This window comes from Coturnix japonica, chromosome 1, assembly GCF_001577835.2.
Source record: "Coturnix japonica isolate 7356 chromosome 1, Coturnix japonica 2.1, whole genome shotgun sequence".
NCBI classification, from domain to species: Eukaryota; Metazoa; Chordata; class Aves; order Galliformes; family Phasianidae; genus Coturnix; species Coturnix japonica.
The window spans coordinates 19087302-19114918 of record NC_029516.1 but is presented as its reverse complement, the minus strand read 5'-3'; the positions used below and the strand labels follow the sequence as shown (position 1 = coordinate 19114918).

General features: G+C 37.7%; 1 protein-coding gene across 2 annotated transcripts; it reads right to left on the bottom strand.

Annotated features, from left to right (window-relative positions):
• Window positions 1-2768: 2768 nt before the first annotated feature.
• On the bottom strand, window positions 2769-27329 carry CPED1 (cadherin like and PC-esterase domain containing 1). 2 transcript variants are annotated; one of them, XM_015852785.2, is made up of 7 exons: window positions 27185-27329; window positions 21886-22022; window positions 13730-13950; window positions 13369-13470; window positions 13077-13164; window positions 11238-11384; window positions 2769-5630 (listed from the first exon to the last, which is right to left on the bottom strand). In XM_015852785.2, exons 1-7 carry the CDS (start codon window positions 27306-27308, stop codon window positions 5403-5405), a joined length of 1047 nt encoding a protein of 348 aa, XP_015708271.1. In that variant the 5' UTR covers window positions 27309-27329; the 3' UTR covers window positions 2769-5402. The 2 variants fall into 2 exon arrangements, with proteins under 2 accessions (XP_015708271.1, XP_015708280.1); XM_015852794.2 differs by lacking the exon at window positions 27185-27329 and adding an exon at window positions 21333-21461 and having other exon boundaries at window positions 21886-21992.
• Window positions 27330-27617: the final 288 nt, after the last annotated feature.

Sequence of the window (27617 nt, the reverse complement as noted above, 5' to 3'; positions counted from 1 at the left end):
CAGGGCTGGTTTCCTCCAGATCTGGTGCATGGATGAATGACTGAGCAGCCCAAGGAGCAAATGCTGAGAATGCATCAGTCTAGGCCATTCTGGGAAGCATGTCCTGCTAGTGGTGGTAGTTTTAGGCACATGATCAAGCACTGGGTCTAAATGAGCAGAGCAGGGATATGATAATATCATCTGTGTTCCAGCTCCATGAATCCCACAGCTGCTTCTCTGTCGAGCTGACATTCATCTCTCAAAACTTCAAGTATCTATTAAAGACTTCTATATATTGCTTTAGGCTTTCTGTACAATAAGCAATATTATGGTATAAATATCTCTAGAGAATAATTCAAGTATTAATCTTTCTGTGATGAATACAGATTATGACCACATCACAGTTAAAATGCCTCAGTTCAATATCTGGAGCCAAGTAGGAGAAATATAGCCTCTGATGCCTGAAAACAGACAGGTGGTTTCTAGAAGATGTCATCCTTGATTTCCAAGCTGAACCTGCTTTGAGGTTGAACATGTTTTGAGTGTATGTTTGGGCTCTGCTTTCATAGCTGAAGGTATGCTATTTTAATAGCTCCACCGGGACTTCAGTGCTGAACTGTTCTAGAGACTGAAGAGCCTCACAGACAGACAGCATTACAAAGTTATCAGATTCTGCCTCCGTGCTTCTGCAGGGAAATGATGCAGCGTGGAATACTGGGACAGATGATGGGTGAAGCAGTAAGACCTGTTAGGATTTAACCTTTTAACTTCAGCAGTAAATCTCCTTTTCTGTCTGTATTTTATAACAACTGGGCAAAGCAGTGAACAAAGGATATTGAAATAGGATTTTACATTAGCTAATAGATACCACAGCTGTAAAGAGAGCTCAACAAAGGCCTTGAGATGAAAAAAATTATCAGTCCATACAAATCGTGTTCAAATTGTAATCACTCCAGTAAAAACATCTGTAGGAGACAGCATCGTATTATTAGTTATAAAGATGCGAGTGATTGTTTATTTTTGAAGGAAACCAGTTGTGGCCTATATCGTGCTGGGTGGTGCACTGCATAATGACTGGCGGGGTTGAGCTTTCAGGGTTTAAAATGTTTTCCATCCTATTAGGATAAATAAGGAACAGTAGTTTTCTTCAAATATATGAGACACTAAATCTTTTAATCTAAATCCACAGAGGATATGTAGAATCTTTGGATCTGCCATGTGAAAGTAAAGGAAATAAACCTCACAGAAATAATAAAACTTGTCTGATCTAGAGAATACAAGACAATTTGATTATCCGGGGAGGCTGTACTGACTGTATCAGGTAAAGCAGAAATATTACTTTAAGCTCCTAAATCCTAGTGAATCACAAAAGAAATATGGAAGTTGGTCATAATATGTAAAAAAGAAAAGTTAAAAGACATTTTCAGATTGTTCCATGTGATAAACTCTGCCAAATCCAGAACTGGTCTTCAAAATCTGACAATATCCCTCAGAATTTACCGACCCTAAGGGGCTGCTGACAACTTTCATTTCATCCACTTTATCTGCAGTGAGCTCTTTGTAACCACACTGGCTTTGCCAAAAGGCATCTGAGGCATTTGGATTCCTCACTCAAGGTTTCTAGTTCTGCAGTGACACCTTCACATAGCATAGAATCATAGAGTGTCTTGGGTTGGAAAACACCTTGAAGACCACTTGGTTCCAACACCTCAGCAACAGTCTTCTCTCAGATTTCCAAAAGCTGAGCTCTCTAAAGTGGAAGAGGAACTTCTCATGTCATCTGAAAGAAACACTGAAGTGAAGTAGAGCAGGTACATACAGTCAAAACAATGAAGTAAGATGAGCCAGATGCAGAGCTAACAGGCAAACTATATTTTTCATCTGAGACTACAGGGGCTTGTTTAGGAGCTTGACTCTATGCCAAATAGTTCACTACACCTCTAAAAAATTGCTTTATTCTAAAAAAGTAATCTGAAAGATCCCTGGACTGTAGTCAACTTAATATCATACATATCTGCTTCTTCAAAGCATTCTCTTTGGCTCAGCATAGCAACAGAAGCATAACTATTAGTGGTTATTTCAGCCTTGAGGTAATCGGATGCCCAACCACTCCACCCGATAAGCAAATAAATTGTCTTTGATGTCCTTTTAATATGTCACAGTAGAGAAAAATAAAGTAGAAGGCCTATATTTAATGTTGTGAAAAGGATTATTCTATAGAATAACATTGTCAAATGAATATTAACTGTAAAAACAGTATTTGTAGATCATTCTTTCAGCTCCTTGTCAAATAAAGCCGGTTGAAATACAACATCTCCAATGGCAGAGCTGACTTGCCAAGGCATTTCCTTATAAACAGGGAAATCTTTTTTTGTTACAGACAGTTATTCCAAAGATACTCATGGAGATGAACTTGGTCCCGGTGGCTCTCTACCCTAGTAGGCTAAAACTCAAATAACTGCACAATTTGTACTTATGTGAAAGACTGTGAGTAACTCTCTGGATGGTGATTCCTCAGCTTCAGTTCAAAGGAATGAAATAATGACTGGAATGAGTGCTTTGTATTTCAGGGCATTTATTTTTTTACTGCACAGCTTTAGTGCCCCCACCTGTAGTTTAAAGTATATCCTGGTTCCACTCTAGGTTTGACATGTTGCTGGTCAGAAATTGAGCAGGAAACACCACTTTTCTGTGTACTTTTCCCCCAGGTTGGTTAGGTTGATAATGCCAGTCCTTCCATCGGTTCTAGGGCAATTCATGTCTGTACTAAGAGGAACTCACCTTGACAATGAGGTTTTTTGCCATTTTAATGGTGCGTAATGTGACTAAGGCAAATATAGGGGGGAAAAAAACTATATTATTAGGCAGCAAATACAGCAGAAACATTCTAATGCTTATTCTGGCAAAATATCATAGCAGACAAGATAATTCTAGAGCAAAACAATAATAGCAGCACATGTGCTTTCACTGGAATTCAGACATAGTAATCCTTTTATTGTCCTAGTCTTAATTCTGATGTGTATGAACAAGCAGTGCTTCCATGTCAATATCAAATCTCTTCTTTCATGTACCTCTAGATGATAGATACATTTTGAGTGAAATAGTGAAAAATCTCTTTTGGCACCTGCATTCCCTTTGTTTATTCCTAAGATTACATGACTCATATACAGTGATAAAAATATATATATTCAAAGAACTCATTTAAATAAACATTGGTTTGCAACTGTAACAATAAATTTGTACACATGTAAATACCTACACAGATACATAAAAAATAGCAAACATACAGAAGAAATATAACTTGCTACATTTGAAAAATATTAAGATTTGGAAAACATTAAGACATCTGTGTGTACAGCACATGTAAACCATTTTGTGGTGAAACTGGAAGTGATGAATTGCACATTCGCCAATATCAGCTACAGTATGACAAAGTCAGCTCTTTTTCTCACTGTAGCTGATGCTTCAGCCATAGTCTTTGATTAAAAACAAACCACAAACACATAAACACAGGTTATGCCTTAAAAACATTTGTGTACATAACAATAACAGCCACAGCATGTGGATTTAAATGAGCAAAGAAGATCTTAACAGAAGCAGAACTGCGATACTCCTATCATTGATCATCTCAATGCCAATTATATTTGGCTGCCTTTTGCATCAACTGATGTTAATGACTTGATATGAAAGCTCTTGACTTAAAGCTTGTGCAGTTCTTTTTGCTTGTGCAGAGTTCCAAACCCAAGCTTATTATCTTATGTCATTTGCATACAATTATATTCCTTAGATAATCACATTTCTCAAAAACAAATACTGACATTTGCAGTATTTATGTACAGCTCCTGACCCTGTCTTTCATATAAATCTCCATTTCAGGAAAAACCTTATGCAGAAATTCAGGGACATTTACTGTAAGCATAGCAGCAACATATTGTAGAAAAACACGTACATATATATTCACACCGTCTCACTTACTGCAAGGTCATTGCCTAAACTAGAAGCTTTGTTTACTTAGTGGGAAGTCTCCGAGATTAGAGGGTACCAAATCCTCTTTTTGAGAATCTACTGACAATCTAGGAAAACAGGACTCTATATTGCATGACTTCATATATATGAAGGAGCAAGAATTCACAATACTGTAGCTGGGGATACGGACTGTGTTTAAGGTTCTTGTTGGTAAACTCTAAACGTGGTGCCATTAATTTCTAGTCTTATTTCTAAATATGGTAGCCCCTCTTTGCTACAAAGGCCCAGAAGATAGTAATTAGTTTTGTACTATAATTTGTGTGTTTACTGACATCGCTTGTGGCTTCCTTTTCCAAAGAGAGTGGAAGCAAGTAGAGGACTATATATAAATCTGTGAAGGGAGAAGCAAGCCAGAGAGCTCAGTGGATCCTTTATTAGACTCATACTTATCCGGTTCTGACTCCCCTCTCTAGTGTGTAGGTGATTTATTTATTTTTTTTTACTTTTCAATTGACCTTTGTGCTTTTAATTCATACAAAAACAATACTGCTTCCTCTTAAGACATTTGTAGTTGTGCCAAAACATATCAGGCCATGGATTGATCAGATGTTTTCTAAAGTATCTGTTATGGTCATCTAGTCAGAGTCAAATACAACCACAGTGCTGATGAGGATGGTGCAGCAGTGTAATTCTGTGTTACAATGGGGCCCGCCATTTGCAATAGGATGTGACAAAGGTCAGCCTTCTTGCATATGGCCATTCTTCTACAGTGTGACCTAGAATAAGTCTGTTAAAGTATTCACTGAATTTACATGTTACTTTAACACAATTACAATCAGTCTCAAGTCTAAGAAATCTATTTCTATATTAACTTTAGAAAATGCAAAAAAATAGAGTAGACATCTGTTGCATTTAAGATAAAAGGAAGGGAAGTGTTTCCAGGGGGCAAAAAAATGAAGTTCAAAAGGGCACTTTCGAATTCTATAAACCAAGTGTCTAAATAGAAAAGATTTGATACTGAAGGGGATCCCATCCACATAAAATAAAACTCTTTAAAATGGAATGTACCCAGTTTCTAAATACATTCAAATATTACAGTGTCTCTATAAATAGAAAATTAGATAGTGCGGAAGAGCTAAAGCAGTCCTTTCCAAATTGTTCAAGTGTATATATTTCTCTCTTTACTATCATTAATAAACAGTTGCTTGAGCTACAGCTGTTCTAGCATTTGGCAACAGTTCAAGTAACTTCCCATCTGCTCTCTCTCTGCATCCCTCCATCTTCCATTTTGAAACCACAAAGCTTGATTTCATAACATGTTAGGAAAAATGCCACGTTTCAAACTCTGTTGGTACATATGCAGCCAATCAAGGAAGCGTGTCATAAATTCAGCATGGTCCTGCTAATGTCATTCACATAGTGGCATATCTCCAGTCCCAGCACTACATCAGGAGAGGCTACGTGCTGACAAGCCCCCTCTTACTTGCGCAGAGCCTGTTCAGAAGGATTTCAGAATAAACTTGATTTATTGGACCTCGGACATGATATGGGGACTGAGAATTTGATGCATAGTCCTGCAGTTGCGATAGCTTGCTTTGACTGCTGAAATACTTCCCCAGTGTGTAGTGCCTTGATAACGTCATTGTTATGTGTGGACTTTCTTCAGAAGGATTGGATTTCACCACCTGCAAAAGAAGTGACATATGTGAATGCTTTCTGCATGCACCTAGAAGGATACACAGCTGTGTCTACACAAATGTTGAGGCAGTTCTCCACAAGGCAGATGCTGATACTCTTACCTTGAGTTGCAAGTTGCTTAGAAATGTTATTTTAGTGGGTCAACTTGTTGCAATAAATGCTAATTAATGTGTAAGATCGGGTTAAGCTTTGAAATAAAAATGTATATGTCCTTCACACTCACTTGGCTGATTCTGTAATATCTTTAGTATATTAGACCCTCTTTATTAGGGATAATTTTTTCTGAGCTATCAAACTCATTTTTCATAGCTTGTCTGCACATCTACCTTGTAAAACACAAACTCAGGACAGCCCTCACTTGCAGAAGTGTTTAAGTCCAGATGTTCTCAGTTCCCAGTAAGTGAGGAACCTATGTTCTATATTCTAAGCCAGAATACCCTCACTCTCAGGTCTTGATGCAAGAGTGGCTCAGCTCTCCGCTGGACTAAGAACCGGGCCATGCCTTGCTTCTCCAAGAAGAGACTTAATTGCATGTTATGTGCAGTCTTCCCTCTGCTAAGGTGTTCAGGGCATCACACTGACAAAACCACGATGAAGAAAAAACCCTCCCCCTCAGGCCTCTACATATGCATAAATCTCTGGAATGATCATGTTCAATATGTATGGAATAATCAAATACATATGGAACTAGTGAGAAAGTGAATGATAGGGTTCTCAGGAGCTTCTTAACTCGAGAAGTCTCATGATGCCGAAGACCTGGGCTCAGTCAACATACAGTCACTGATTAATAATGAAGCGACTTCATGAGAAAAAATACAGAATTTTTGCCCATGGAGGATAGAGTACAAAGCCCAGTCGGTAACAAAGGAGCCAGGCAGTTAATTTATTTCTGATATCTCTGGTAGTTTTCAATTTTGCTGCTGTATCAACCATAGTGCAGGATAAAGAAAAAAACACACAAAACAAAAAGACAAAACAAAACAACCCCCAAAAAACAAAACAAAACAAAAAACAGACTTAATGCATATATTTATGCAGGAGCATATTAGCTTTGTAAAAATATTTATTGTCTGTTTACTGATAGTGAACAATCAGAAACAAAGTTAATAAATAGTGAGGCTCATAGTGAATGGATTGGAATAACTCACACAGAATTAAATGCGAATGAAGGAAAAATGTTCAAAGGCTTGAAAAACTGAGCAGAAAGTCTACAATGGAGACGGCTGAACTAATAAAAGACCAGGAATTATCCAAGTAGCAAATTAATGTATCCTCAGATCAATTTGATACAGATAAGCCAGGGGCGGTTATATTTTTTTTTCAGGCAATTACTACAGGTACATTTTTCTAAATTAGGGCCTTAGGTCTTACAGCTATTCCAAAATGATGCCACCTTGAACCAATCACCCAAACTGCATTCCTGTTAGGCATAATCTCCAAGGAATGCAATCTAATGTTCACTCAGAAGCCAAGCACTTATTAAGATACCAAAATACCAAGCTTGCTTGTTTCTCTTCTGTTGTGCCCATGATTTCATTGCCATCAAATTAGGGAATAAATCTAAATAAAAGTAGGTTCCAATAAGATCTTTATAACTGCTGGCAGATCTACTTCTCCACAAGCATTTTTGATGCATGAGGTAATTACAAAATAATGTTTGCATATGTGCACAGAACTAGAAGTATGGTTGGACAGAAAGATCCAGAATTATGCAAGATTTTTTGTCCCAGATCAATATAATTTCCCACGAGTCTAGATTCCTTGCCAATCTGCTGCAGATTTCTGTGCTGTCAGCATGACCCAAGGCCCTCTGAAGTGTGTTGGTGGGGACTCAAATAATTTATCAGGACAAACAAGATATATTTGACCAGCTGGTGAGAACTAAATGAGAGCTGATGAATGCATTTCGGTTCTTGTTTTCTGATCACACAGAAGGGACATCCCTCCATTGCCACATGGCCGTGTTTCGCTTCAGTTTACAGTGGGGATGCTGTCTTCTGGGAGATTAGAAGGACATTTTTTTTAAGAGAAAGAAAGTGAAAGTAAAAAGTAGATTTAATCACCTCATCTGGTTTCATACAACATGAAAAGTTCTCGAGTTTTACATAATGTTCTTGGCTCCAACCTCAGAGGCAAAATGCCATTTTCCTAGTGGAAACTGCTTCAGCACCTGATGAAACTTCATTTGCCAGGATGTAGAAATAAACTGATGACAAAACTGTTAAAACTAACGAGGTACCAAAAACATTCAAGGACTTTCTTTTTGCTTTCGTCAAGGATCAAGTCTGGTTTTTGGTGGCTGATGGATTCTCCTGGGTACATCTATGTTTCTTTCAACACACTGGCCTCTCAAGCCTCATTAATAACAGCTCTACAAGCCAAATTCTTCCCTGATCTTCCCCAGAAACACACACTCTCTGTTTAGATCCTTGGGCGGTTAAGCATGGCCAAATCTGCACATGAGCGCATGTAAAATGATGGAAAAGTGCCTGAGAAATGCTGATGGCTGATCATGCCCTGCTGTTTTCCACCTACAAAGCTTCTGAAATATTTCACTTTGAAGTCCTCTGTTTCACTGAAGAGCTTGGTGGAAATGGAAAGCATCAGCAATGACCCACGAAGACACCCACATCTGGGCAGTAGGCAAAAAGGGGATCAGTGTAGCTGTCTGGGTGAAATGGAGGGAGGCTTTTACTCCATGGAACTATTTATCCATTGCATAAATATCTGCTCTGTGACTTATTCCCATCATCCCAGCTCCATTTGGGCTGAGCTATGTTCATCCCTCTCTAATGTATAAAGCAGAGCAGATTAAAGGATCAGCTAATTAACCATGTACACTGTGTTTGGTCCCAAAACAGGACAGAGGCCAAAGCGATGGACTGAAAACATATGAGTTCTGTGGACCCTGAAGGAGAAACCAGCTGTGTGGCTTGCCCTCAGCACTCCAAAAGGTCTGATAATGCTCCCAAGCCTGTGCACTGTCCCAGTCAGCCTTGTACTGAAACAAAGTTCAGCTAGGCACAGCTGATTGTTTCTCTTTTTTTGGGATCACGTTTATGGTCTGGTAGACTGTCTTGTTCCCTTTGTGTGGAATGTCTAAGTAGAAAAATCAAAGCCTTATATTAATACGTTTTCTGAATGCCATGGCTGGTAGAGTTAAATATAACCCACAAGCTTCAAGAAAGTGGTCAGGCTTGCTATGCTGGGGCCTGACTGACAGACACAAAAAGGATACTCTGGAATTTTGCTTTAATTTTAGTACAATCAGCACTGAATTTCACTTTGTTTGGTTTAAACTACTCCAAAGTTTAATTAGCCACAGTATATCTTGTTTTTCAGCACATACTCTGCATGCCTGAAGAAGAAAGCCTTTTTATTAGATATTTCCATCTTCTGGAACTTTAAGGGAAATACATCGCAGCTGTCCTGACATTTCTTTACAGCAAGAATCACTGCTTCTACCTTGTTCTGGGTGTCACAGCCCACCTTTGTAGCTGTGAAGCTCTACAGAAATTCTGTGCTAACTCTGTATGTGGTCCATGTCCTGGGGACAGGCTTGGCCAAGATTAAGGCTTACAGAAAAATAGGCATGACTTGGAAAATTAACCAAAAGCTTTAGACCTCCTATTGAGGGATTCAGAAAACACTTGGTGGTCATTCTCACTTTAAGTCATTTCTTTTGACAGAAAACAAATCCCTAAAATCATGCTAGAAAAATGCTTGCATTTCATTTGTGTTGTTGATATATATATATCAGATTATTGGTGTCATTATTCTGGTCAGGAATCAAAGTCCTGATACTTCTGTTAAGTAGCTTCCTACTGACACAAAGCCCCCAGCTGGCTGTGAAATACCATAAAGTCATTAACTCTTTATTTCAAAGAGACATCCTTCATTGCATCCTTTTTCTTCCAATTTTTACTTTTCAGTAACAATTTCTTTTCATTTCATATTTTCATTCCATTCTGTGAAAGAAAGTGTATCTGCCATCTGTCTTATGGTCATGTAAAAGCTTCTTGAAAAATACAGCAGTTCAAATTTCATGGTCCTAAACAGATTTTAATATAAAAATTTGTAGTAGTTACCTAGTTTTTCAGTAAAGAGGCAACTCAGGTTCAGTTCATAAGAATATGGATCTTTGTAGCATCACAAACAATTTCTTAGTGTGCTACACACGATTTTATCTATGGAGACTCCAGAAGGCTTATCTGTCCTTAGGTCCTTAGCAATGAACTGAGGCATGGTGTTTCTGGTGATCTCTGAGTGCACAACTGCATTTTTATGCTGATGAAATACTTTTTTATCAGAAGTTGTGGTTTTTGTTCTTTGGGTTTCTTTTTTAGCAAGCACCTGGAAAGATATGTCCTCTTTATTCCTCAAAGTTTTTCCTAGTTTCTGAAGAAAATAATGTAATATTCATGAGCCTTCTTTTAAGCAATGCTCAGATTTTCAACACACTGATTATGCATAATAGAAACCCAGGAATCAGCATTTATACCAACAAGCTGGTGTCATGATACTAGGACTTAGTTGGAAGCTACTGGAATATTCTGGTGACCTTGTTGACACTTCAGAAATACCACATGCTAAATCAGCAGAAAATACCTGACTCATCAGAAATTACATTCTCTGTTTTCAGGTACTTCTGTGATAGACCAGGGATGCAGATCTTCACTGTTACATATAAAGTTCAAAAAGTTCAAAACCTTGCTGACAGGGAAGAGCTCTCCCAGTAAAAAGACATGCCACATATTCGAAGGACATCTCAGACAAATCAGAAAAACTTTAAATATCTTGTTTTTCAAACACTCATTGGTTTGGATTCCTCTGCACTGATTTTGTGCCTAGATATAATGTGTTTGCTTATTTGTGTCTGATTTAATCCATGGAGTCCTGTCACTCGTAATATGCTGCAAAAACTCCCAGCCTTGGAACAAACAGAATAAGAATATGTTCTCATTTGGCTTATTCATATATTTTACCACATCCCTGTTGTGCTCACTTTCTACAGACCTCATACAAAAAAAAGAAATCAGAGACTTGGGTGAGAATGAGAACAAATGACTTACCATTTCTGTTCATTTAACCTGTCATTGTAATGGTACCAGATAACTCTTTCTTAGACATATGAAAGCATACATACAGAAATAAAACAGCCTTTCATTTTTGAATTCAAGGTTTGATGGGAGTCTGCCAACCAGTTCAGTTAGGAGGGCTTAGGACAAAACATGTGAGACTGAACTATTGTGAAAACATAAACAGAGTACATGCAAAAACAGTAGAGAAATGTAATGGATAGCAAAGAAGAACCTGGAAAGAATAAAATATTCATTTCCAAAAGTTACCTCTCTAGAAGAGTATGCTTGCTTCAAGGACCCACCACCACACCAGCTCAGCCTGTTCTTGGATAGCCACAACATTTGGTCCACATAGTGACCAAGTGCCACCATATGTATCCTACAGTCTCTACAGCCTTTACTCAGGTCTAACTTCCAGTTATGAAAGCAACCCTATTTGCATACCTTTTTGTTTCTAAGCTCCTAAGTAGTTAAAATCTCTCATAAATACCTGAGAAACACATAAACTCCTACCTCATGGAAATGACACCCGCACTTCCCCCGCAGGAATTCTTTGTATCGTCCCATTGTGATGATAAATGTGTCAACAACTTCATAGCCATATGTTTTTGCTGTCTCCAAGATAACCAGGTTTTCATTCCACAAGTTTCGTACTTCTGCCTGTGTTCCAGATAACATATTGCAAAGTTTTTCAAAAGGACTTTTTAAAGGTTATTTTACTTTGCCAATGAAACGAACACTAAAACTGCATTTTGAACAAAACAATTACATTATATGTATTTCCTTAAGACAGGTTATGCAGCATATAAATAGTTTACAAAAATCTACAATATTTTCTTTTAATTACACAACAAATTGGATTGATTTAGAGAAGATCTAAACTAGAAATCAAATTAGCATTAACTGTAAGTATTTTTCAGTGGATTCCCAGCTTCCTTTCCTTCATGGGAATGTTTTGATGCTGTTTAAAATTAAATTACTGAGTAATTTTTTAATATACATTTTGTTAATATAATTCAGGAAAAAAATATCCTGTTGTGAAGTTGCCTATGTAGCAAATGATTAAACTGCTCCCGAAAAAGGATAAATTCAGATTCAAAACAAAGACTCTGAGACTGTTGCTTAAAAAGGAATATATGGCCATGGATATCTAAGACACAGTCATAGTGAAGAACAGAATATTTGTTCTCAAGATACTGCAGGATGGCCAAGAATAGAAAGGTTAGCTATGAATTTGCCTAGGCAGCACATTTTGACACTGCAAGTAGAAGGGCTCTGAGAGTGGCTGGGGTAATCCAAAAGTCCAAAGCACCCAAACCACATGGGTCATTTGACATATGATTTAAATACTGAAAAGAAAGAGAGAGAGTTGCACGCTGAAGTTGATTTCTGGTCTTTTCTGTACTTTTTTCTATCCTTGCCTCAGCTACATGATATCAAAGTTCTCCTTTCTAAGTCTGAACCCTGATGAATGCTATGGCAATAGCTTTGACCATATTTCTTCTCACTGATTTCAGCCTCTTCTCTAATGTCCCCTAATTTGGTCATTTTTATAAACAAAGGAAATGGTTCGAATCCATAATTCAATAAGTATTATTGGCAGATAATGTAAATCTAGGAAGGAGTGGGCAAAATCTGACAGGGTGGCCTCCACAGCAAAAATCACATGCCAAATAAAGCAATGTGTTATGGCTGGAAGAAGAGATGAACAGCAGATCTGAGTGTGATAGGAGTGCTCTACATAACCTAGGAAAGCTAAGAACTTTATTTAACAGATGTGGATAGCTGGAATGTTGTATGCAGTGGTGGTAGGCATTAATTACTTTGTTCTACCTTCCAGTGCTTCCCAGCTTAGTCTTATCCACATATTTCACGTGTTCTCTCTCCACTAACAAAATCATAAATAAAAATATTGAACTGAATGAGTTATGCAGTGCATTGAAATGAACCCATCTGTTAGACTGAGAAGCCTTGGACATGACTTCAACTCTCTGTATTACTCTCTTGTCCTGATTGTATCACCCTATGGAGGGCCTGTGGTCCCCAAATCAACTTCAGCTCTGGCATAAGGCTCAACATTGGAGGTTCCTCTAGTTCTTGGCACAGCTGAGAGCAGTGAGACTGAGCGCAGTGCTTCAAATGACTCTGAATGCAGTGGAATTCATGAAACAAGACTAATTGGTTTGAATCCACATCAGTAAACCACAGTAAGAGATATAAACACTACACTTTCTTTGATCCACGTAGAAGTTGCTAAGCAGAAGAGGTAACATACTTTGGCCAGACAGAAATAATGATTGCTGAAATAACAATTCTTCTGTGAAAATACACTCTAAATATACTGTTACTTACCTGTGATAAAGAATGTATTCCATCCACTGGGAGGTGAAAGCCCATCCCTATGGATTTGATAATCACCAGGATATTTGATAGATTTTCTCTATTAGGCAAGTGAAAAAAACAGGACACACATTTTACTTAACATGCACATCAAAAGGCATCACATTTTTTTTTCTTTCAAAGTCAGTTAAGTCCACACCCATAAGAAAACAAATGAACTGTTTGCATTTTAAATCTCTGGTGTTTTCCCATAATTTATCATATCAAGTCTTGACATGGAATAACACTAAGTGCATAACATTACCTGTTCAACACCTTTCGGATAATTTGCAGGTGATTGGAATTAAGCCACTGAACGCCACCTACAATTAATACAGTCTGGTCTGTGTTCTCCAGGGGACGTGATCTAAAACCCAGAAAGAAAAAACAACACGTTGCCTTAAAACAGATGTCAAACATTTTAACAGCATTGCATTGCATTTCAGTGAACTGTATCTGGCACCCTGATCAGAGGCCTGATGTCATTTTCTACTATTTTTCAACCACACAATATGGCCTGAACACATTGTGTTTAATTGTTTGCTTACTTTACTTTCAAAATCTGTTAAACACATTTGTGAATAGAATAAAACACAAACAAGCCAGAAATGGAGTTTATACAGTACCTCTGCAGAAGTTGTTCTAGTGCTTTTTCAAAAGTTGGTCTCTGGTTTGCAGTCATCCAAAACTGGGGATAGTAGGAGTAACTGATAAATGTTTTTCCCTCATTTATATTATCATAACATTTAACATCATGAGTCTTTTGCCATTCCTGAAGAGTCTCATTCACTCTTTCTATTAGATAGTACATCATCCCTCTGTTAGTTGAGTCACCTATAAAAAGAATCTTTGGATAGAAAGGAAGATGTGACTTAGAAGTTACACATGACAAAAAACAAAAACAAAGAAAAGAATACAGCCAGGCTGGAGGCTTTTAGAGCCTTTTCATTCTAATTTAGCAAATGTTCTCTGCTTCAATGAAAAAAAACTACAAGTTATAGATGTCTATAGTTTCACAGTTAATACTGCATTTTTTATCCTTGTTTTCTTTAGCTTAAGTTTATAGTTACTTCAAATTGCTAATACAGTTCCTCTCTTGATTTCTTGCAGTTTCCTGCTTTGCTTCCTTCAGTTTTTCATGTGGTTTGTTCCTACACAGCATGTCTTGGTTAACTTCTGTCTTCCATAAGCGTGATTAATTAGAAGTTACACCAAAGGAACACACACATCAATGAGTGCAACTGCTGCCTTATTTGTAAAGAGATGGTCTTTCTTTCATTTCAGAGAGAATTAAAAAAGAGAGCTATTTTGGCGTCAAAGAATCTGAATATAGTCCTGGACTGTGTGTGACAGGAAGCACTGCATCCAAAAGGGAGCTGAAAGAGCCATAAGGATAACAGAGGTGTCAGCAGTCTGTCTCTGAACTTGCAAATGAATAAAGAAGTTAAATGTAGGGTTGCTTCAATCCATTCTATTGACTCCTCTGCCAAATTAAGCGTCTCTGTACATTGAGACCACAGAACAATAAGTATATATTTTTAATACTATTGCCCTATTTTTAGTGGATAAAGCTAACATTTTCTATTGCTAAAGAAAACATGTAAGCAATGTCAGATGTGCAAATCTGAAGAGAACACAGGCTCACTGAGTTTTGCCAGGGAAACTGCCTGTGATCTGTAAATATCACAATAAACCAGAAATGCACATGAGGGAGCAAAAACATAAAAGAAAGTCAGAAATCCCACAAAGCCATAACACAGTATCAGCCCTGTTTTCTGTACAGCAGTGTGCCTCTTTTTCCTGCCTCCTCTGGCACTTGAGGTAGTTGTAATCCTGTAAGTTGGGGTCGCCGTTTGGTTTTTTATTTAATTCATTGAGTTTTTTTTCATGCTTTAACACATCCACCTTGAATGCTTGGTTGGGCAAACAGAATTCGAACAACACAAGATTACATGTTTAAGAACATCTTTCCAAAGCGTGCCTTAGAGATTCTATGTGGTGAAAACATTATGGACTTATCTAATAGATCTCTATTTATCTATTCCCTTCAGGAACAGTTTTAGAGACTGAATTTAGTCCCCACTATGAGCCTGTTGTGAGAAAAGTAAAAAGAACCACAACCATGTACCAAGGAAAGCTCCCGTAGAACAGAATCTGTTCCACATGAACATACCCTAATCTGGTGGCAGAGCCGAGAATGCACACAACAGTAATGTGAACATCCCATGCCCTGTCTACAGGCTGCAGGGAATCATTATTTAGGCACAGAAGCTGTTTTAAATTCACACAGAGAAGCTGTTTTATGTCCTTTTCTGGAACTCTCAAAGCTGTTTTGCAGATTAAAATTTGTAAACAGTTGCTGTTCGTGCTTGGACCGCACAAGCGCTTCTCTCACATGCAAGGGGATTTCCAACTCTTTTCACATTGTGCCACAAGAAACCTTTTTAAGCCAAGCACAACATGATTCAGAAGTCAAGGATCTTTGGCAGTGGAAGGATTTGTTGGATTCTCCCTCTCTTTCCTTCTCTAACACACAAACATGCACACAATTATTTACAGTTTGGAAGACAGTCCACCCTACAAAACAATATGACCTAATTCTAAAGTAGGATAACTTGAGGTTTTAAACAAGAATTCTTCAACTTGAAAAATCTCTTAATTTCTCTAGTTTGTCTATATCCACATCTCTTTAATCTCTACTTCATGAATTCATCTCTGTATTGTATAGATGTATATCTATTTAAAGAGGAGTTCTTAGATATTTGTAGGCAAGGATATAATTAACTTGCAGTGTGGGTGAGTAAATTTCTATAGAAGTATGGAACAGCATTAGTAGAATAACAAATAGGCTCTACCAGGTTACACACTGTAGACATGTTAGACTATTTCTCTTCTTCTCTTCATATAACACCATTTTGGTATCAGTTACCATAGGGATTTCCAATTGAAAAGGAGCACATTCAGCTATTAGCTACACTGATTTGGAAAATGTGGTGATTTTACCTTAGTCTTTGTTGTATAATTACTAATATTCTGATAAATATTTTCTCATCTAGCTGTATGCAGTCTAATCTCATCTAACTGTACTCCAATAGCAGAACAAGAGCCCTCACAGTAACAACAAAAAAAGACACGAAAAAGAAATGAGAACAGCCATGGCCAAAGCCCTCAAACATCACATATAGATGTAAAGACGTCTTAATGCCACGACATCATACAAAAATATTGTCCAAAGATTGACCAAAAAAAGTGCTATTTTTCTGAGAATGTGAAGGAGGTGCCGGGAGTCAGAGCAGACTCTTGTAGAGCAGTCAGCATAACTAGATGAAGTAGATACCTGTCAGCGCCCTGAGGTACTTCTTCAAATAGCACAAGACCCACAAGGGTGTTCACACCTCACCTCTGAAGGAGTAAGTTTTGAGTCTCAAAACATCTCATTTTTCACTTTGAGTGAACTTGCTGTGAGGAGTTAAAGCAGATCAGGAAAAGGATTAGATCCATGTCTGAGTGTCCATGTGGGAATGTAGGTTTATTACTAGGGGAAGGTGTGGCTGAACAGGATGTCAGGAATGTGACAGATGGCAACATCACACTGGTGAGGAACACAGGCTGCACCAGGAAAATTAACCTAAATACTCAGAAACCGGTCTGCTAAGAGAATAGTTAAGACTTGATGTAAGAGGAGAAGAGGAAAATGAGCCATAGTAGACCTGTGTTTGTACAGAAAGAGAGATAAAAAATGTAGATTATCCTCAAAGATGTCAGTCAGTTATAACCATATTAGCTTTTAGTCAAGAAACCTCTGACTTCAAGCAGGTATGAGCTGTGCCAAGACAGTATCACTGAAATCATGTAAGTCTGTTTAACTCCAGCTATTTCCTTCACAATGAAATCAGAGCACTGTTGAAAGATATATCATTAAAATGAGTGCTGCAGTGTGTGAAACCTATGGTCCCTGCCCTCTCGCCCTGACGTCTGTGATCTTCACTAGAGGTGCCAGCAGACACACTCTGGAGACTGTGTGCCACATTCTGAAGGGGATGCTCTCCCATAAACAGAGCAGAGATCTCAGACAGAAACATAGCTGTGGATTCTTTGTAATCCAATGCATTCCAGGCTGCTGGATGGACAGCGCATCACCACCAAATCTGCACACACAGAGCATCCATTCATTAAGGCCTTCTCTGCATCCAAAAATCTGGTTCTAACTATTGTTCCAACCATGCTGTGAGACATCTGTTAATCCTGGAAGAAAACAGACACATTCTTTTTCTTCTGCTTAAAAAAAAAATAATAAAAAAAATCCATGTGGGAGAACAGGACTCTTGTGTGTAACCCTACCTGCAAAACGTCTTTTCAAAATGCCCTTATTATGAACTGGCCGAGCACAGTTTGTTGTGATATGCAGACCATCAGAAAGCATCTTTCAAAGCATCCACCCTTTGCAAGTCAGCTTCATTATCAGCATTTGTTTGGACAACCCAGAGGCTAAAGCAGGCGGTTCATAGCCCCAGGAAGAAAACTTGCTTATGTCCTCCAAATATTCCGAGAGCTTTGATGAATTAGAAGAATCATTAAATGTAATTGAATGTGTGGTAGCTATGGCAAGATCACACATTTCTATACAGCTGCAAGAACTTACCAAAGCTGAGTATGCCACATATTATTTGAACCAGGGGTTCTGAGGATGCTTCTGTTTAGCTCTATGACAGTAATGAGCCCAATAATGGTTCAGGTGTGCAGAATGTGCTCTATCTCATTTTCTCCACAGACTGGCACAAGGTTTAGTCTTGCGCTGTTCAGGTCAATGGGGGATTTGTCTGCAGGATGACTAAAGGATCAGGCATACATAAGGCTATAATTTTACCAGACAGAAAACAACACTGTCACGCAGACAGATGCTTTCAGCGTCTTCTGTTGAAAATGTTTTGTGAGAAAAAAATCCATCATAGCTTACAGGCTTTAAGAGATTGTGCAAGCACAGTGGAATTCACTTCTTAACCAGACCTATCATTATAAATTAACCACGCTTAGGAAATCTAAGCACCTGTAAATCCCAAACAGTACTTAACTTTAAAATATTATTAAGAAATTATAAGCTAAAATTCCTGTTTTAACAGCTGAATTTTAAGTACTTCAGCAAATATTGCCTTTTCACATTTCCTGTTCTTAATTACACATGATTCAGAGGTACTTTATTATAAGACTAAACTCTGAGCAATATTTCTCAATGATAGACATAACTCCCCCATGCTATTGAGGGCAGATTTCCATGTGCTGCTAATTGGATAAATAATTACCTGTTAGAACTCCTTTTCCTATACCTTACTTTAAAAGTTATTGCACAAAAGTCAGAGCATCGTGTCTTAATAGAATTAGACAATTCTTATAGCAAATTCTCGTTAATCACAGATAATTTGTTGAGGCAGTATCATACATACATTCTTTTTGTTGATTGTCTATTTCTTTCATTCAATTAGGGCACACATGGAGTTCCCTAAAACAATGAATCTTCATCTTATTACCCTTACTGAGAGTTTAGAATGGAGAACAATTACAAATGCTCAAATTGGAAAATCTACTCAGCCAGAACCACCTGAGCCTCAACACTTCAGAATTTTCCTGTTTACAGTGTCTGAAATGCAAACATATGACTGACTAGTCTCGCTAACACATCATAAAGCAAAATGAGGCCTCCTATAAACTGTTTTTGTGAATGCATATCCTTTCTCATGTCTCCACCAATCTGTTTCACTACAGGTGGTCTTAGGTCCTTATGAAACAGAAACAGCTTAGCCCAAACACAGTTTTATGTGCACACAAACTGAAATAGTAGTTAAAGATGATGTGAAACCAATTTGAAGTCACAGCCAGGGTAAGTGAATCACTGTTACAGAGAAAGGATATGATAATTTTAGAGATGAGCTTTGAATTACAAATGCATTTTAATAGAAGATATGAAAGCAGCTTGAAGCTAGATATAAAAATTTAAAAGCATATTTTGGAAGGCTTTTTTTTTATAACAAATATAGGAAAGAAGTGTTGTTTGGATGATCGTGAATATTGTTCTGAAACGCTGATAAATGCATGAACATAATCAAAGAGCAAGTGACATATCTGAGCACTGTATTTAACTGTTGTTCTACGAAACATGACAAAAAAGTACAGTTGCACTTTTAGAATTGGATTTTGGACAAAAATCAGAGGCTTCAGCCTAATGTATCACAAAAATCACTAATTCCTTTGCCTTCAATTCCTGATCAAATCCTGCACGAGTCTGAATTTTCTCCAAAGGGTATTCTAGAGACAAATCCACAAAATCACAGAGATTCAAGGGAAGGCATGACATCATTTGATCCATTGATGCTAGTGACACATGTCACTCTGTTTTCCAAAGGAAGACTTGGTAATTATGTGGACTGTTTAATAGCCTTATTTTGAAACAGATTTTGAGCAAGGATTCAAATACTGTGTGGTCTGCAGGTAAGAAAACAGGGCTGAGTTGGGAAATATCACAGTTACTTCCAGCTCTGATGGAACAGTTTTACTTCTGATGCTGCAAAATGTAGATTTTGTGGAGAATAATGTTACACAAGATGAATAATTCAAATGTGATGGCATACTACAAATCCCCAGAATATAGAAATATGTACCTTATTTGAGCACATTTTGGTAAGTGAACATGAGTGATTTCTGTTGTCCTCTAGCTTAAGTAGGATTAGAAAACATTCTAAATCATCACAGTATCCTCATCTAGACTAATGGTTTTGGGCTTATATTTTGTCCTTATTATGTTTTTGTTGTCTGCTTACCGCACTGGTATTGAACCCTTCTGTTTATTCTACTAAGGAAACTATGCTGTGATTAATTGATGTTAATTCAGTGATCTCTATAGTGTTTAAAGCTGAGGTACATAATGTTTTGAAAATAGCATCACAAGTTAGGGAAAATAAATATTTATGTGTGGTTACATAAAACCTCTTGAATATGAAAAATGTATTCATTCACAAGAATTATACCTTACTGTCTACTCAGTGGTTCCCTTATAAAACTGATATACAAAAGTCTTTTTCTGTGGATGCCTGAAAAAAAACCAAAACACAAAAACCACACTTTTTCTATCCTATTCTACCCTATTCTCAGACTGTGTAAAGTTTCCTTTAATCATAGACATAATCAGGACTTTAACACCTAAACTGAGGACCATTTCTACTCATCCAATTTATGTATAAAGAAAGACTGTCTAACTTCCTAAGTTCCAACAACACAAGGGACTTGGATACAGGCCTTACAATTATTCATTCTCTGACAGAAGCACAAATGTTACTTTAAAATGCTATACAACATTAATAATACCACAGTGTAACAACAATAACATTAGAGGAAGAATATAGGAGACAATAGATCTACAGCAAAATGGGAACATGCATTAGGATGATGACTTATAAAGCAGGTACAGGGACATCTGTGAAAAGGTAACATGAGTGACTCAGAAGCTTTCTAGAGCCCAGTAATGGTTATCAGACCGTGATGCAAAAGATGCAGAATAGGAAACATATGCAATTAGTTTTACATAGATTTTTCCCACACTGTGTTAATGCACTGCACATAAGCTCTGGCCCTTGTTTGACACTAGAATGGATGAAAGTCATAACATAGTAGAATTTGAATTCAGATTGGCTATAGTGGACATTTAAGAACTGTCCTTATTTTGACACAGATGAATGCAAGCACTCATTCAGGTGGTGAATCCCACACTGCCCTGTCAATTCACTTCTGCAGCAGTTTATCGTTCTTCTTCTATCCTTTAACTGTCTGACCAAAGGGTGTCTTCTCATTGAAACAGCCCCATGTCTATGGAAATTAAAAGCAAAAGCTAGCGAGTTAATCTGTATTGTTTGCTGTGGTCAATCCAGAAGCGCTTGTTTTGTATTTGAGAAGCAATTTGAGCTTCTCTGTCACATTAACCCACTGCTTTTTGTTGGTTTGTTTGTTTTGAGAAAAGTATGGTAGGAGAAACCCACAGGCAGAAATCAAGCCAAACGACAGTGAAGAACTCTGTGCAGGACAAGAAATGATCAGAAATGAAGGATAAAATGTTAATTGGAAGACTATTAATTTTGTATCTGTCCATACAGAAGTTTTATCAGATTCTATCAAAATGTTAATTACTATTCTCTTATCTAGAAAATACACTGTGAAAAATCTTTATAACAATTAATTACTTACTTTCTGGATACTTGTATCCTCAGTAATGTACCTGAGCCTCAGATCAGAGCTCTTTCTCAACAGTTTTATAGTCATAGCATGCCTATTAAGGAGACCTTGTATTTCCAAGCAATCACCTTAGAAGCTTCACTATAAGAAAAGAATGTGCAAGAAGACTTGGTAAGATTAGTGTGCACAAGCAATGCCATGCATTAGGTATGCAGCAGAAGAAACTAAACTTGCAAGAAAAGTGCGAGACAAACTGTAATATTTCAAATCCCTTCTCTGTTTACCACGCTTGGATACTCCTTGCATGTCTCACTGATAATAATATACATTGCAGATCTTGAAATTCCACTGGTATGACCTGAGTTTTATGTGAAATGGCAGTGTACAACTGTGACTGCATAACAGGCTATATTATCGATAGCAGATTCTCTATCAAAAACTTTTTCCCCACTATAATAAAAATGTATTTTTTTTAAACATCACTCATATAGTTTCTTTTAAGATTCCAAAACACTAAATATCCAAGTAAGTAGCAAGAAATTCAAGAGCAGAATCTGTTACTTACCTTTCTGCCCTCCACACACTGCTGGAGCTCAGGTTTATCAAGCACAGAGTATTGGCAGCCATGGGGCTGCCACATTATTTCTCTCCAGTCACAGGTTCTGTTGTCAGAGCAGCTGAGGCAAGGAACAATCCACTGCCCTGGAAAACAGCAATGGGGTGTTAGCATCTCCTCTGTATTTTTATGAGGAGTGTTACTATGGAGCAAGTGAGGCATTCTCAAGCACTTTGTGACAACAATTTTCCATGTATTAAAGAGACTCTCTCCTTCTCTGCATTTCTTAGAATGTAGAAAGCATGGGAGGTTTTGCTCTCTCAGAAAGAACTGTGAATGCTCAAAATTGACAGTAGCTTTTGGGTTCATTTCTCAGTTCAGTTTGCTTTTCTTGCAAACTGAAGCTTGTCCTTTCCCCACAGAAGGGACAAAATAAAGTCAAAGGGGTTAAAGAGGCAGAATGGGAAAAGGAAAATATTTACAGTTCTGAAACATCAAAAGGCAAGATTTGTTCTCATCTATCAACATTCATTCTCATCACCTTACTGAAGAGGAAAACAGACCCTTCAGCACAGTCTATTGTGACAGGACAAGAGGAAATGGTTTCAAACTAAAAGAAGGGACATTTAGACAGAATATAAGAAAAAATGTTTTTTTACAATAAGTGTGGTGAGAGAGGTGATGGAAGCCCCATCCCTGGGCACAGTCACAGTCAGGCTGGACTAGGCCCTGAGCAAGATCTAGCTGCCGATGTCCCCATTCATTGCAGGGAAGCTGTATTAGAGGGCGTTTAAGGAACCGTTCCAACTTAACAACTCTATGATTCAATTCTATGATTCTACGATTTTCAGCTAAAAGTTGAGTAGTTGATCAAAGCCTCTGGGTAGAAAAGTAAAGCAACAGAGAGGATGGCTTTCCCTCATCAATACCAATTTCTTAATTTTGTGAGAATTCAGAAAACCATACACATGCATTTCAAATGGTTAAAGTCAGATGAATAATTTACATGACTGACCTCCATTTTCAAACATTATTTTGCAGTTAAGGAGTGCAAAGTGGAATTGTCAAAAGTCAGTGAGTTTCAGGCATCTGTTTTGAAAGGCTGAATAATTTACTTAGTTTGGGTCTCTAAAGCTGTTTAATTCCAAAATCCTACTGGAAGTCAGAGGGAGTTTGCTTCTGAATGAAGACAGAAAACTTTTGAGTTGTCTTTATATTCATATCCACTGCTTTCTCCAGTCCATTCAATTGTAATGTCCTGACAAAAGCTCTCAGTGTGCACGTAGCTATGCCGGCAAAACCTGCCTTTGCCTGATTAAAGAAAAAAGCAGATGCATTCAGATTCTTCTGTCAAAGCTACTAAGCCTTCTTAGCATGCTCTGTTTTCTCCTAGCAGCCCAGCAAATGTTTCCAGCAGCAAACTCCTGCAGAGCAGGCCTGCAGTCATTCCTACTGGACAGCAGCACCAGCCTGGCAGGCTTCTTGATGTTTGTTATACTGCTGCTACACAAGAAGCATCAACACAACACAAGGCCACTGTTTATCAGCACTTATCAGGCCAGGACAGAGTGGGAGGCTGAGAGAACCAAGCTTGGAGAATGCCAGAGGCCCTGGGCTGTCAGCTGCTACCTCAGGAGCAAGGCCACCTCCATGAGTCACCCCATGCTTGAATTGCAGGAAAGTCCTAAGTAAATGTTTTGGCAAGTAGCAGATAAAAGAGTCCTCTTAAATAAAACCATCAAGAATTGTTTGTATGGGAACCTGAACTGACACATCCGAGAGCAGAAAGTATCTCACAGTGCTATGGCTGCACAGCTCCAGCTGCTGCTCAGCCTGTCCTGCAGCCACTTATGCTCTGTGCAGAATGCACCCACTGCCAACTATACCTGCAGGTGACGCAGTGCACATGATGGCAGTCTGCAATTAAAGGAAAGCCTGAACACTGCCATTGTTATGCATCAGCACATCTAACCTAGCTCCTGCAGGCAGCCATGGGGCATGCAGCCTGCTGGAAGGAGGAATGGCTCTGGGCCACGGTGCAAAAGCACAGAGGTAGAGCCGCTCAGCACTCTTCACACAATGCAGTTTTCAGTTTGTGTTCTTTCTGTCCTAATCACTGAGCTGTCAGTCCTCAAGGACAACATTCCCCACATTCGATAACAGAGGACTACTTAAAGTTCAGCATTCATTAGGATAAAAAAGTATTGTAGTTCCAAACAGGTAAGTTATCTGGGAGATGAGACACCTGACTGTTGGTCTCTGGATGAGATCTTACACAATTTTTGCCTAGGGACTAAAGTAAATCTTTACCAAAGCTACAAAATGATGACCCAAGTTCTAGAGCAGGGCGTACTCTTCCACCATGACAAAGATTTCTATGTCCAGTGGTGGATCATGCTCTCTCAGCACTCCCCCTGTGCCCTATCTGCAGTCTGTGGTGAAATGCCCATTCCCAGCTTCACAGCAGTCATATGGACAAAGTGCGAAGTACCAGGTCTCAGCACAGTAGAAGGTGCCATGTAAATGCCTTGTATCATGTTATACTTCCTGAGTAGCAAAGTAGGGGAAGGAATGAATGGTTGGTTTGAGGTCTGGAATCAGAAACTACCACTGCTGTCCAGTTCTTCAAAACTGATCTCAAAGTGGTTTTGAGCAGTGGTTTATACTTAAAAATACATATGAAAACTGGCAGTTTTTCCCAATCTAGTTTTTATTTCAAACCAGTTTCATAAAAGTTCTGGCAACAGCTATGTCTAAGATCCCACATTTTATGGTACAGTCTGCTTAACTTTGTATACGTTTACGAGCTGTTCTGGTTTTAGGTAATAAACTAGAAAAGTAGAACTATATAAAATGAATATTAAGGAACTGCAACATCGAAATAATAATAAAAGTTCAAACTTTGGCAACCGAAAGTGATAAGATACCTTTTGAAAAGCTTATTTAACTTATGTTCAGTAATTAAGGATAGTAAAAAAAAACATGAGATATTTTTGGTATATACTAAAAACAAGTGGCAAAAAGCAATGGCATATGATGGCACATGTTTATAGGAAGCACTGACATTTTGTGCTAGCAGATGCAGTTGCTGCACTTACACAGATTTTTAATGTTAGGTAAATATATGTATTTTAAATCTAATTATTATAAAATTTTCCCATTGTGGCTTCGCAACAGCTAGTTACTGCATTCCTAACCTTCACAAATGAGATTTTACAAAATCATAAATCTTATATATAGAAACAGAAAAGAAGCAACAGTAAAAACTGCAGTGAATCAATATTGGTTTGGAAGATAAGTCTATTTTCTATTCAGACTCTGAGGTGGTTTGTTTCTGTAAGGGAGCAGTACACAAGATAGCTTTCAGAATAACTTCAATTATTCTGTTTTATGCTGCTTCAGCTAAGAGTCAGCACTGGTTCTATTGGGCGGCCTTTCAGTATCTAAGTGGAGGCTGTAAGAAAGAAGGCAGACTTTACAACAGATTTTAGCAGAGTCTGTTGTGATAGGACAAAGTGAAATGATTTCAAACTAAAAGAGGGAAATTTTACATCAGATATAAGAAAAAAAAGTTGTATTACAATAGCAAGGGTAGTGAAGCACTGGAACAAGTTGCCCAAAGAGGTGGTGGATACCCAGTACCTGGAGACCCTCAAGATCAGGCTGGATGGGGCTCTCAGTGCTCTGATATAACTGTGGATGTCCCTGTTCATTGCAGGGGAGTTGCACCAGATATCTTTAAGAGTCCCTTCTAACTCAAATAAATATATGATTCTATGAATCTGAGATTCTCTGTGTAAGAAGAATGTTCACTGTTAGGAAAGGGATATTGCTTACTTATAAATGTTGAGTGGTATAGCACAAAAGCGGTGCTTTCCAGTTCCAGTTTAAATCTGTGACATGCATTAAAACTTTACAGTCACTTCTTCCTGGAAATGATATATCCCAGTTCTAGGCTCATTAGACATCTCTTGGCAGTGTTTTACTTTATAAGCCAAAACGATTCCTCCCTTTTTAAAAGACTTATCCTTTGAGACTAGATCTCCTGAGTAGTTTCCATTTTTAACGTATATTCTATTTGCAACAAGTCTTTAAATATATTTTATATTCAGCTCCACTTAGCTAGGCAAGGTATTCAAAAGAAGCAGATTATATATATCACAAGAAACAGTCTGTTTGCCCCAAAAGGACTCTTCTGTCAATTTTATTTGGGCTTTCTAATCAGGATTTTTGCATTCCAATATAGCAATATAGTCTGTGTTGTGTTTGTTTATGACTCATCACTTGCTGTGTGATTAGAACATTCTGCCAGGTACAGTGATGTCTACTTTGTGTATTCTGTTCATTTAATATTGAAAAAAAAAAATGTATTTCCATATTTTTTCATATCATCTGATGTATTCAGGCATATCATGCATTCCTGCTACTGTGCAATGATTGTTCATAGTCTGAGTCTGTGCAAGTTCACTGCTATGAGAAGCTGCTCCTATCTATGAGAAGGAAAAAAAGTGCATTTGTGTAGTGGAGATACAGGAATTCGGGTTTATTTTTCATTTATCTAATAAAGAATTGAAAAAATTCTTTGTCTAATCCAAAAAATTGCCTAATCCAAAAGCAGCTTAAACTGAACATAGGACTGCATACTCCAGTAGTCCTGTGGATTTCTCATATTTGTTAACGCACATTTGTATAAGTCTTCATGCATCCATGACCTAAAGATGAATATCTGTCTGCCATTCTTCTCTGATGTGGGTTCTCACTGATCCAAAGGGATACCTCAATCATATTGGTTGTTGAATAGTTATTAGTTTAACAAAAGGCACTTCAGTCACATTTATCCATGTTGATATTTAAGGTACTGATACATGTAAAAGCCCACCTTAACTCTGAAATTGTTAATTTTTATTTTTTTTTTTGTTTTCAGTATAGAATATAAAATTAAAGTGGGTCCAAATGTTTTATTATTTCACAAAAGGTTTTTTTATTTTATTTTTTATTTTTAATTAGACACTCCCTTTCATTTAGAATAAAACCCTGTTTTATTTTTAAATGTTTCTGATGGAAATAGTTCAGTGCATTTCACAGGCTACCTGACAATAACACAAGTAGTGGTGGATTGCTGATAATGTGTTCCTTAAACTAGAAGTTGTCACAAACTAATTAATCTCATTCTAAAAATCCACAACAATTACAAATGATTAGTTATAACTGTTGTGTGTAGTTTGGTGCACGTGCAAAGAGAATAAGAAACACCTCTTTCAACATCTGTTTTGGTGAAGTGCATGAGTTGAGAAGACTAAGCACAAACCTTTTGCATCCCCAGCTTCACAGGTCTTCAGCACTGTCTGTGAAATTGCAGAGAGGTATTCATGAGACAGAGGCTGCAAGCCACAAGACTCCTCTGGATGAATCTGAGAACCACAGTCCTGCATAAAAAAATGAAAGGAGTGAAAATGACTGAGCTGCAACTAACCACATGGCTTTGAAATCCTCTGCAATGACACGTAAGGAACAGCAGTATTTGGGGTTTGTTCTGCTGTTCCATTCACACTTAGCTCTCTAATGCATTTCTTAACACAAAATTTAGAATTTTTTTTTCCATTCAAACAGTGGTTTAGTAATAATCTCAATCCATAATCAGTGTACAAGACAATACATTTGCTAAAGATAAAATAAAATGCATATTCAAGTAAGTCATTTCATTTCTATCAAGCAATCTCTACTTATTTGCCCACAGCAAT

Excerpts from the sequence above, each read along its gene's own strand:
- CPED1 (XM_015852785.2), bottom strand. The coding sequence starts at position 27,308 with ATGCAGGACTGTGGTTCTCAGATTCATCCAGAGGAGTCTTGTGGCTTG. Across the intron at positions 13,471-13,729 it reads CTAGAACAACTTCTGCAGAG|ATCACGTCCCCTGGAGAACA; the intron begins GTACTGTATAAA and ends TCTGGGTTTTAG. Across the intron at positions 13,165-13,368 it reads ATCCGAAAGGTGTTGAACAG|AGAAAATCTATCAAATATCC; the intron begins GTAATGTTATGC and ends CTTGCCTAATAG.